The sequence below is a fragment of the Nerophis lumbriciformis genome, linkage group LG11 (assembly GCF_033978685.3).
Source record: "Nerophis lumbriciformis linkage group LG11, RoL_Nlum_v2.1, whole genome shotgun sequence".
Classification (NCBI taxonomy): domain Eukaryota; kingdom Metazoa; phylum Chordata; class Actinopteri; order Syngnathiformes; family Syngnathidae; genus Nerophis; species Nerophis lumbriciformis.
This window is the reverse complement of record NC_084558.2, coordinates 9,379,029-9,391,908: the sequence shown is the minus strand read 5'-3', so window position 1 is coordinate 9,391,908 and position 12,880 is coordinate 9,379,029. Positions and strand designations below refer to the sequence as shown.

At 40.2% G+C, this 12,880-nt stretch overlaps 1 protein-coding gene across 1 annotated transcript; it reads right to left on the bottom strand.

The window, feature by feature from the left end:
* Positions 1-1,778: 1,778 nt before the first annotated feature.
* On the bottom strand, positions 1,779-11,929 carry tmem130 (transmembrane protein 130). The gene is made up of 8 exons (XM_061966179.1): positions 11,850-11,929; positions 11,717-11,787; positions 11,479-11,650; positions 11,263-11,408; positions 11,113-11,197; positions 10,838-11,040; positions 4,704-4,807; positions 1,779-2,221 (listed from the first exon to the last, which is right to left on the bottom strand). The coding sequence occupies exons 1-8, from the start codon at positions 11,855-11,857 to the stop codon at positions 2,081-2,083; spliced, it is 930 nt and encodes a 309-aa protein (XP_061822163.1). The 5' UTR covers positions 11,858-11,929; the 3' UTR covers positions 1,779-2,080.
* Positions 11,930-12,880: the final 951 nt, after the last annotated feature.

Below are 12,880 nucleotides of genomic sequence, written 5' to 3'. Positions count from 1 at the left end.
ATTCTAAATGAAACTTAAACGGTATATTCTAGGGCAGCACGGTGGTACAGGGGTTAGTGCATGTGCCTCACAATACGAAGGTCCTGCGTAGTCCTGAGTTCAATCCCGGGCTCGGGATCTTTCTGTGTGGAGTTTGCATGTTCTCCCTGTGACTGCGTGGGTTCCCTCCGGGTACTCCGGCTTCCTCCCACCGCCAAAAACATGTACCTGGGGATAGGTTGATTGGCAACACTAAAAAATTGTCCCTAGTGTGTGAATGTGAGTGTGAATGTTGTCTATCTGTGTTGGCCCTGCGATGAGGTGGCGACTTGTCCAGGGTGTACCCCGCCTTCCGCCCGAATGCAGCTGAGATAGGCTCCAGCACCCCCCGCGACCCCAAAGGGGACAAGCGGTAGAAAATGGATGGGGATGGATGGTATCTTCTAAAATAGGTACACTGTAGTATAGTACCGCGATAGTAATGAATCATATTTGGTACTATACCGCCTCTGAAAAGTCCCTGGACACATGAAGACTTTGAATATGACCAATGTATGATCCTGTAATGACTTGATATCGGATTGATACCCAAATTTGTGGAATCATCCAAAACTAATGTAAAGTATCAAACAACAGAAGAATAAGTGATTATTACATTTTAACAGAAGTGTAGACAGAACATGTTAAAAGAGAAAGTAAGCAGACATTAACAGTAAATGCACAAGTAGATTAATAATTCATTTTCTACCACTTGTCCTTAATAATTTTGACAAAATAATAGAATGGAAAATGACACAATATGTTACTGCATAGTCAGCAGCTAAATTAGGAGCCTTTGTTTGTTTACTTACTACTAAAAGACAAGTTGTCTTGTATGTTCACTATTTTATTTAAGGACAAACTTGCAATAAGAAACATATGTTTAATGTACCCTAAGATTTTTTGTTAAAATAAAGCCAACAATGCAATTTTTTTATGGTCCCCTTTATTTAGTTAAAGTACCAATGATTGTCACACACACACTAGGTGTGGTGAAATGTGTCCTCTGCATTTGACCCATCCCCTTGTTCACCCCCTGGGAGATGAGGAGAGCAGCGAGCAGCAGCGGTGGCGGCGCTCGGGAATAATTTTTGGTGATTTAACCCCCAATTCCAACCCTTGATGCTGAGTGCCCAGCACGGAGGTAATGGGTCCCATTTTTATAGTCTTTGGTATGACTCACAACCTACCGATCTCAGGGCGGACACTCTAACCACAAGGCCACTGAGTAAGGTTTAGAAAAGTACCGACAAGTACCGAAAAGTATCGAAATTATTTTGGTACCGGTACCGGTACCAAAATATTGGTATCGGGACAACACTAGTAGACTGGCAATAAAATGTTTTCTTCTTATTTATATTTTTTTTTACACAAAACATCAAGCAATCGTATCATCTCAGGTTCAAGAAAGGTAAAACGTGTGAGCGCAGTCCGAGGTCAAGGTTGATGGCGGTCGTCACCATAGCAACCACCAGCTCCCCAACTGTGCTTGTGTCAGGACACATTCATTTGGAATGTCACAATTATTAACGCACAGACAACAGACAATCCTTCATCCCAGCTGGCGAGGTGTCCTCAAGTGACATATTATGGCACACACTGTTATACTATATTTAACAAACAAAACATTATTTACGCTCTGATTGTTTTGTTATAGTAACCTAATTAATAATGTTCATCAACTCTACAGAAATCACATTCTTTAATCAATACTTTGGATTATTTCAATGTAAGGCAGACATTAATAGAAGGTTGCACTGATCAATCTTCACTGTGCTCTAACTAACAGTGGGTATTATGATATGACCTTTAATAAAGTTAATAATAAATGAGGCAAACACTGGGGGGCACAACTGGATTGTGGCCACACATGAAAAATACAGAATGTGCATGACCTGCCAGCTTACTTAACATATAACTGAATGTCACATTCAAACAGCATGGAGTACATTTATACATACATGAATGTGTGCACTATTACCACTACATGAGTGAATTCAACTATGTACACGTATCACAAAAACTCCTGTAACCCCCCAGAAGAGCTCATAAATCATAAAGGTTAGGAGTAGTAGTGTGTTCCATACTGTAACACAAGCGGTTCTTTCTCCGCTTTGTCAACACTGGTCACGTTGAATACGATTCTGCTGTGGCTGTCAGGCTCTTGACTCTTCAGGAACAAAGCATTGCTGGAAGCTGCAATCTGTAAAATGAAGATTATGCACATTGCTATAAAGTATTAAAAAAAAAAAGGGAAATTGGTCTCTTCAGGCTTGTGGGTGATTTATACACACTGGACACTTCATTAAATACACATCTAACATAGAGATGGGTACATTTCAATTCGAAATTGATCTATACCAATTCTCAGTACTTGTGTTTTTGTGCAAATGTTTTAAAAAACGTTAATTGTTTAAAAAAGACAAAAACGTTTTATTTATTTAGTATTTAACAATGAGCTGTGCTTTCCAGTTGGTATCTTGTTCTTTCTGTGTCTCATTTGCAAGTATTATATAGTAAACTTTGCATGCAGTTGCAATTCTAAGACATTAGGTGGCAGTAATGTTTGATTGAGACTTTTATCAGTAGGTTGCACAGTTAAGTACATATTCCGTACAATTGACCACTAAATGGTAACACCCGAATAAGTTTTTCAACTTGTTTAAGTCGGGGCCCACTTAAATTGATTCATGATACAGAAATATACTATCATATATACTATCAGCATAATACAGTCATCACACAAGATAATCATCAGGGTGTATACATTGAATAATTTACATTATTTACAATCCGAGTGTAGGGGGGGGGGGGGCGGTTAGGTTTGGTTGTTATCATCAGTCATCAACAATTGAGAACAGAGAAATCGATATTGAAACAGTGTAGGTCTGACTTGGTAGGATATGTACAGCAAGTAGTGGACAGAGAGAGAGAGAGAGAGAGAGAGAGAGAGAGAGAGAGAGAGAGAGAGAGAGAGAGAAAGAGAGACATCAGAAACATAAGAAAAAGTATCTACATTTGATTGTTTACATTTGATTATTAACAATCCGATGTAAAGTAGTCTTTGCCATTAAGTTGAATACGCCAGCCCTATGAAGCGTTTAAACTGTAAGTATTGTATTTATTACACACCAGCTGTTTGATTGTAATGTGCATCTTAGTTGTAGTTTTTATTACCAAATTTAGAGGTGTTGAAATCGCCATGTAAAATCGCAAATGCTATACGGTAGCATGTCTATGGCAAATCCAATGGTTGGCAGCATCAAGCTAGCGCAATTTAAAAAGTGGAGCCTGTTGGAATGGAAATTTGTAACATTACCTAGAGCAGAGGTGTCAAACTCATTTTAGATCAGGGGCCACATGGAGAAAAATCGACTCCCAAGTGGGCCGGACTGGTAAAATCACGGCACGAGAACTTGAAAATAAAGACAACTTCAGATTGTTTTCTTTGTGTAAAAATAGAACAAGCACATTCTGAAAAAGTTCAAATCATATTGTTGTTGGGGTTTTTTTTACACTTAGTAAATATAGTAATTAATAATTTATTTGTCGTTATTTATATTTTCTGAATAAATTATGTAATAATGTTCATCAGTCAACTCATTGGTGTTAATTTTCAATCAAGATAAAAAAATTATATCAAAATCAAATTAGTGAATTATATAGCGCTTTTCTCTAGTGACTCAAAGCACTTTACATAGTGAAACTGATTATCTAAGTTACATGGATGTGGGTGGCACTGAGAGCAGGGGGGATGAAGGACACAACAGCAGTGACTAGGATGGCAGAAGCAGGGATCGAACCCAGAACTCTCAAGTTGCTGGCACGGCCGCCATACCAACCGAGCTATTTCACCCCAGGATGTTATTTATGTAGTATGACAATTTTCCTCGACTGATGTACTAACATCATGTTGGTTATTTTGTACAAAGATGCAAAGAATTGCTATTGCGACATCTAGTGGACACATTTAGAACAGCTGTTTCTTTCATTCAAAAATTTCAGGTTAATTTTCATACATAGCAAACTCATCCCACAGGCCGGATAAAACCTGTTCGCGGGCCTAATCCGACCCTCGGGCCGCACGTTTGACACCTCCGAAATAGAGACAGACCGACTGATTTGGCTCTGAGTGCTTGACTGCTTGTTTCCCGGCCAGGTGTTTGAGATGGTGCAGAGTCTGCAACTGCTGGGTTTTACGTGAATCGACACCCGGTAATATCGACGGACCTCGGTCAGTACCTATAAAAATACACATCTCTACTTCTAATATGGTACAAGAAAATGATACTGATGAACAATAATGCTTTTTAATTTAACATTGTCTAGTATTGTGATTGGGTTTTGTAGTGCACTGCATCATATCTAGCGAACTAAATAAAACATGAGCAAGACCTCAAATTGTGACGTGAGGCGGTATTTGTTGACAGAATAAGAATAATAGCAGGTTGTGACCCTTGAAAGGTATGTTACAGCCTCACAGTGACTGAAAGCTGAATAATTGTGCAAGTGTGTCTAATATTGTGTCCAGTTAGTGTATTTACCACGCAAAAGGTTCTGTTGTGTATTCCAGAGCATATACCGCTCTCTAGTGGTCACAGGATGTACGCGCATGCAACCAGAATGACTGAATTAATCTCATGTCATTTCTTTGACTAATAATAATCATTTAGTGTTTTTCATACCTGAGATCTGTGGTTTCGAGGGTGGCAGGCGATGACGGTGATGAAGGAGAATGTTGCCACAAGAACAGCAGCGCAGGACAGGATGAAGAGCATGTTGGTGTTGTCTGGAACAATAATGAAAGGATTGTTGATTTAGAAGTGTTGGGATGATATGTTCTGCACAGTGGTGTGCCGTCAGGGCCAGCAAGACCTTCTCTGCTGGTCTAACATAACCAGAAATCATGATCATAATTAAAGATAAAAGTATTTTTTTATTTACTTTCCCTAAATATCTAAAAGTATTCATATTCTCTTCATGTCATATTATGCTCCTTCCAGCACTGTTGTTTTTAGTTTATAGGGTTTTTATCCAATCAGAATTCAGCTACTTTATGTTGCCATGCTGTACCTAATCTGCCCGGGGCCTTCAGAATGAATAATGCAGGCGTGCACTGTAAGTGAAAGGACACAAACATTTGACAGACACGAGTTGTTGTCAGTAAGGCCTTCTAGCTGGCCTAAGGCAGATATATAGTGATGTTATGAGCCAGGTAACATAAGAACTCCATTACCCAGCATGCCACAGTAGTAAGGAACATGCAGTAGCGCCGTTTAGGTTGAATGTAGACATGCCGGCAGCTGGATGTTTTTGATGAGCACGCTGTGGAGTAAACTTTAAGAACCCAGCCAACACGCTTCGTCTGCATCTTTTATGATTAGACAAGACAACACACATATTTGCAAGGCCATTTTCAAGAAGGATATTTCAAAATAAACTACATCTTGGGAGACCATGTCGGCCAATCCCGGAAGCTAGCCCAGCTGTCCCGGCGATGAAATGTGAGTTCATATATTTTATTTCTTTATTTTTTCACGTTTAATATGTTTTTTGCAATTTTAATTTTGACAGTACCACATAAGATATGTTTTAATTTAGAGTGTCCGCCCTGAGATCGGTAGGTTGTGAGTTCAAACCCCGGCCGAGTCATACCAAAGACTATAAAAATGGGACCCATTACCTCCCTGCTTGGCACTCAGCATCAAGGGTTGGAATTGGGGGTTAAATGACCAAAAATGATTCCCGAGCGCGGCCACCGCTGCTGCTCACTGCTCCCCTCACCTCCCAGGGGGTGATCAAGGGTGATGGGTCAAATGCAGAGAATAATTTCGCCACACCTAGTGTGTGTGTGACAATCATTTGTACTTTATTGACTTTTAAATGCGCCAGAAAATAACCTGTTTTGTACAATACCCAGTAGTGCGTAAATGTGTTTCTGTATGGTATTTCTCCAGCAATGGTCATGTTGTGACATCAATGATGGTATTTTGAGAGGTAATCATTGAAGTCGGACATCACTGAAGGCCTAGGTGGGAGACGCACGGCCCGCCACTGGTTCTGCAGTATGACTGTGCCTCAGCGCAAGGCAGTGTGATTGGTTGTGGAAGAATCCAAGAGCCCTGACCTCAACCCCAAAGTTGAACTTTACTGGTGAAAGAGATGCTTCGCAGAAGAATGTTATGAGAGGCTTTATTGTAATGGTAACTTAGCAACAAGAGCAAATCACTTAAGCACAGCAAACATGTGCTAGTCAATCAGACATGGCTGAATTTCTTCATCTTCAGAGGCCTTCGCCTGCCTGTGGAACTAACGTAGCTGAACGGCACAAGGTATGTGTTGTGCCAACACCCCATGACACAGGGAACTCCATTCAATCGATTTTACAGAGACGCCGAATCCTTAATGCTGGGAAAAAAATGTGTGTAGTGTATATATTATTTCAGTGATTAACAGCCCGAATGAAGAATTATTGTAAACTGATGTCTGAGCAAAGACGGACTTGATTGGCTACTAATTCTTTGTCTCTTTACATTGTGCCTTTTTGCTTAATTTTTAAATGTTTTATTTTTTTTATATAATGTGATGTGGACCAATAACAAATTAGCTGAACGAGCAGTTGAGGTAATAAAAAACATAAAAATAGAGGTGTATATATATATATATATATATATATATATATATATATATATATATATATATATATATATATATATATATATATATATATATATATATATAGAGTCACACACACACCAGGTGTGGTGAAATTATCCTCTGCATTTGACCCATCCCCATGTTCACCCCCTGGGAGGTGAGGGGAGCAGTGGCAGCAGCGGTGGCCACGCTCGGGAATCATTTTGGTGACTTAACCCCCAATTCCAACCCTTGATGCTGAGAGCCAGCTATTTGTCCATCCATCCATCCATCTTCTTCCGCTTATCCGAGGTCGGGTCGCTGGGGCAGCAGCCTAAGCAGGGAAGCCCAGACTTCCCTCTCCCCAGCCACTTCGTCCAGCTCCTCCCGGGGGATCCCGAGGCGTTCCCAGGCCAGCCGGGAGACATAGTCTTCCCAACGTGTCCTGGGTCTTCCCCGTGGCCTCCTACCGGTCGGACATGCCCGAAAGACCTCCCTAGGGAGGCGTTCGGGTGGCATCCTGACCAGATGCCCGAACCACCTCATCTGGCTCCTCTCGATGTGGAGGAGCAGCGGCTTTACTTTGAGCACCTCCCGGATGACAGAGCTTCTCACCCTATCTCTGCACTTGTCCAACGTTTAAATAGATGCCATCTATCACGTAAAACAAAAAGACACAAAGGAAGTGGGGGAGGACACAAACGTTATCAAAATTAGCACAGCTATGTGAGCGACAGTGCTAACATCACACTCACATTTTAACAGGTTAACCCATTTGTTGAAGAAAAACAAAATAATAAACCATAAAGCTTGAACATGTATTATACTGTATTTTGTAAAGAGCCAGGCCTGTTTTAAGACGTGTAATAATGCTTGCCTTTTTACAACGCTTTTTCACATTTAGTGCTCATAAACATAACACATATAACTGTTTTAATGACTTAAAAATACATATCATATAATAGGGGACCTTTTGAGACATGTAGCGAAGCCTGCCTTTTTACAAAACTAGATACATTTCTCCTACATTTGGTGGTCATAAGCAGGACATATATTACTGTAATAATGTCATGAAAAATTACATATTTCATGAATTTAAAAATGTAGTTTATAAAGACGTGTAGTGAAGCCTGCCCTTCTACAAAGTTAGATCGATTCTTCTCACAACTAATGCTTATACACAGGATGCATATCACTGTTATGTCAATATAAATTACATATTGCATAATTGTTTTTATGATGTGGAATATCAGGGTTTTCCCACAGAATTAGGGCTGTCAAAGTTAAAAGTTAATCACTAAATATTATCATATTAATCATGAAAAAAACGCAGATTAATAACACAATTTATTTTGAACACACATAATGTACGCCTTTACCTTAACATGGGTTGGGTTGTTATGTGGTCAGTGGTCAGGTCAATGCAGACGTACGTCAGTGCAAAGAGGAATGATGAGACTCCGACTGTTGTGCTTCCTGGTAAATTTTGCTTCAAAGTACAGTAGTACCTCAACTTACGTACTTAAATAGTTCTGTGGTGGGATGGGACCCTAATTCAAAACACTTGGATCTCAAATCAGCATCTCTTATTGAAATTAATTGAGATCAGTTTAATTGGAGCACCGTTTTAACTTGTAACTTGCCTTTAAAAAAACAGTTTGACACAAAATATTGTATAAAAACAAGACAATAGAATGTACTGCTAAAAACTACAATAGTTTTATGAAGTGACATAATAACAATGTACAGGATTTACCTTGGAAAGTGGACTTTTACGGTATCTTCTTCTAGCTCCTTTGTCAAACACACCATCAGCAGCTTTACCATATTTTCATGGACAATTTTTCAGAATCAGAATCAGAATCAGAATTGACAATTGTATGCCATTTAGATAATATTGTAACATTCTTGGCTAATGTTAGACTCATTCTGCTTCAGTATTGTGCAGACTAGCACGGGGGTCCTTAGGCGTTCCCAAGCCAGCTGGGAGACATAGTCCCTCCAGCGTGTCCTGGTTCTTCCCGTGGTAGCCTACCGGTCGGACATGCCCTAAACACCTCCCCAGGGAGGCATTCTGACCAGATGCCCGAACCACCTCATCTGCTCCTCTCGATGTGGAGAGGAGCAGTGGCTTTATACTCTTTCAAATTTTCTTGTCATCAGACAATATTTTCGGTATATTAAATGGAATCTTTACCTGACAGGTTTCGACTGTCATCTGCAGTTTTCTTCAGAAGGGTCACCTGACCACTGTGACTATCAGCTGTTCTTATAGACGTGGCCAACCAGGCAGACCTGTCAAGTCTACCTGGTTGGCTACCCCCCCGTCCCGCCGCTTGATGGTTAATGGAGGAGGGAGTCCCAGGTATGCGAGAGCATGAATACTTCCTCATCTCGATTGATGGTTTCCTTGGGCCGCGTCCTTTGTTCGATCGCCTCCTTAATCCATCGTTTGAATTTGTTACTTTCTGTCCCGATGATTTTGCTGTTGTCCCAGTTCATGATGTGGTTATTTATTTTTGCAATGATCTGATATGGCTGATTTTAAGATTTCCTGTTCGGATTTTTGTTTTAGGCTTCTTGTAAACCTTCCACTTGTCTCTTTTTCGCATTCTTTCTGATGTCCTTTCTTCCTTGTGTTGATGTTCTCCCTGTTTCTCCGATGTATGATTTTTCGCATGATTTACACGGGATTTCGTAGATGACATTGCATTTCTTGTCTTGTTCTATTTTGTCTTTTGGATGTACAAGTAACTGTCTTGTTTTTGTGTGAGGTTTAACTGTTGTGTTTATTTTGTGTTTTTTCATGACCCGCTGTATTGGTTCAGTTACTCCCCTAATGTAAGGCAACACGTCACAGTGGTCAGGTGACCATTCTGAAGAAGACTGCAGATGACAGTCAAAACATGTCAGGTAAAGATTCCATACCGAAAATATTGTCTGATTACAAGAAAAGAGTATATGAATGAGAAGACATAATGAACCTTTTTGAGCAAAGCAGTGGTTTTATTTTGAGCTTCTCACGAATGACGGAGCGTCTAACCTTATCTGTAAGGGAGATCCCCACCACCTGAAGGAGGAAGCTAATTTCGACCGCTTGTACCCGTGATCTTGTCCTTTTGGTCAAAAGCTCATGACCATTGGTGAGAATAGGGACGCAGATCGACCGGTAAATTGAGAGCTTTGCCTTCCGGCTCAGCTCTTTCTTTACCACGACGGATCGATACAGGGTCCGCATCACTGCAGACGGCAGACCGATCCGCCTGTCGATTTCACGATACACTCTTCCCTCACTCGTGAACAAGACCCCGAGGTACTTGAACTCCTCCACTTGGGCAGGATCTCCTCCCCAACCCGGAGATAAAGATTTTTTTTTAATTGCAAATTTATTACAAATAAAACAAAATAAAAATCACATGTTCATTAGTATACACAACCTTTGCTCATTGCTTTGTTGATGCACCGTTGGCAGCAATTACAGCCTCAAATCATTTTGAATACGATGCCAGAAGCTTGGCACACCTATCTTTGGGCACTTTCGCCCATTCCTCTTTGCAGCACCTCTCAACCGCCATCAGGTTGCATGGAAAACATTGTTTTTTATCCAGGGTGTCTTTGTAGATTGCTGCATTCATATTTCCCTCAAAATGTGTCACGGATCGGAGGTTGGAGACAGTATTAATACAAAATTGAATTTCTTGCATGAGTAAAAGCGTTAACTTTGACAGCCCCAAGTAAATCATTTAAAAGTATACAGCCCTTTGAGACACTTGTGATTTAGGGCTATATAAATAAACATTGATTGATTGATGATATTCTGACAATAAAATGTAATTTTGTGTAAAATATTTGGATCGGAGTACCCGGAGGGAACCCACGCAGTCCGGGGAGAACATGCAAACTCCACACAGAAAGATCCCAAGCCCAGGATCAAACCCAGGACCTTTGTATTATGAGGCACAAGTACTAACCCCTGTTTCACCGTGCTGCCCTATGGTTAATCAGACTTGAAAAATGTATTGTTTCCCAGCACCACTAATCAGAACATAAACAAACCATAAATTGTGCCCTGAATGTGATTATGTTTGCCTATTTAACTCATTTCTAGTGTTTTAATGTGCTTTTAACAACTTTCACTCACTACCTACATGCAAAGAGGCCTACAGAGTGTGTGCCCACTTACTGGTTTTCCTGACAAAGAGGCTGAAGGAGGTCTGCAGCTCGCTGATGTCATTGCGGACGCTGATGTCCAGGCAGTGAAAGCCGGCCGAGGTAAAGGTGTGATTGAGCCACAGGATGTTCTCGTACAGCATCGTCAGAGTGCAGACCCCCGTCGTGTCGGGCACGCAGTTGGGAAGGAAACGCCAACAAACCCACATGGGAGGACTGAAGACACAAATCATACTGATTGCAAATGTACATAAAGATGGAGAAACTACACAAGACAGCTGAGCCTACCTTCCATCCACATGGAAAGCCAGACCGGCGGTTTGAGAGACCTCATAATCAGAAGGCCCCTTTAGTTCAATGCTTTTGATTGCATCTGCAAATCAATTACACTTGTGAGTCCCCGCATGATAGCCTCATACACAATTTAACAGCACAAACCAAGCACTTGAATGTCCTTGGTGTAGACCCCGGTTATAGGAGGAGTGTATTTGGTCAGATTGACTCCTATTTTAAGCCGGAGCGTGTAGTTTCCAGACGAGGCATAGTGGTATCTGACAACAGGCTCATTCCCTTGGATCACCTTTCTGCATTACAAATAAAAAGGATGCTCATAAAGAAGTCAAAAAAAAAATAATTAAATGACTCCTCCCATACCCATTTCCTAAATCCCAGGTGTAGCTGAACTTTGCCGTGCTAAAGTTCTGCTGCGGGTCCGAAAGTTCAAACATGGTCTCTGTGGGAACGTCGGATGCCAGCTCTCCCGTGTTTCTCACATAGGTGGCGTTGCCGTCCATTTGATAGAAAACCAGCTTCCCGGCAATATTTTCTGTTAAAGGGAGATTCCGTGCAAACAGTGCCATGCTTGAAAAGGGCAAGTTAGTTAATTTCATACCTAAATCTGTCAGGACGTCGTCCGATTTTGCCACACCCAAGATAATCAGGATAGGAAGCAACAAGATCCTTCTGTCGCCATATAAAACCAAGTTAATTGCTAATTTTAGACATTTAAGGAGTCAAAATAGTACCTTTCCATGTCTGCTGGTCCTCTCCTCTCAAGGACATCAAGTAAAAAATGAAGGCAAATGCGGTGGAAGAGCGTCTGAGCTCCACTCTGATTTTCCAGCATTAGCTAAATGCAGTTAAATGCTTGAAATTGTCACCATGCGTTGCAGTCATGTGCCCCCGCAGGAACAACGATTAGCTTTTGAGCTGTGGGCCCCATCCATGCAAATCATAGAATGTCTTTTTAGTTTCTAATGACTGTTTTGGGGATGGTTTTTAATGAATGTGTTTTTTTGGAAAACAAATAAGCCCTTTTTGATTAATTAGGGGACTGAAATAATTCTGATGACAGTGTTTATGTCTGCGTGATCAGTGCTTTTTGTGAACCTAAATACAATTTTGTTTGTCGGCCTATACCAAACACATTGGCTAATGCCAAACAAATACACATACAGTATATGCTGCATAAAAAAGAAAAGAAACAAATTAGTCATCGCTCATTTATCGCTGTTAATTGGTTCCGGGCATGACCGCGATAAACACATTTCCGCAAAGTGGCAATCATTAATTATAAATTGGATATGTTTATATAGCTAGATCATTAAAAAACCTGTTTAGACATTCTGAACACATTTGTAGCATCATTAGAGCCTTCTAGAAATGAAATACACCTACATAGTCACCTTTAAACCCTTTTAATCCAATATAGTAATGCTGCTTGAGGCAGTGTCCAAGATACTGAACAGTGCACTTTGAGTGATTTGGTCTCCTTTAGTGGCCAATACTACTGTAGTATTGATATTTTCATTTTATTTAGCCATTTTTATGCTAGAAAATGCTTAATGTAAGCCAAAGATTTGCGCAACTTATTTAAGCAACTCAATAAATAAATATTCCAAGTATCAAATATGATGAAATAAAGAATAAACCACAAACTTAAACAAAATAGAAAACTAATATATATATATATATATATATATATATATATGTATGTATATATATATATATATATATATATATATATATATTTATATATGTATATATATATATATAT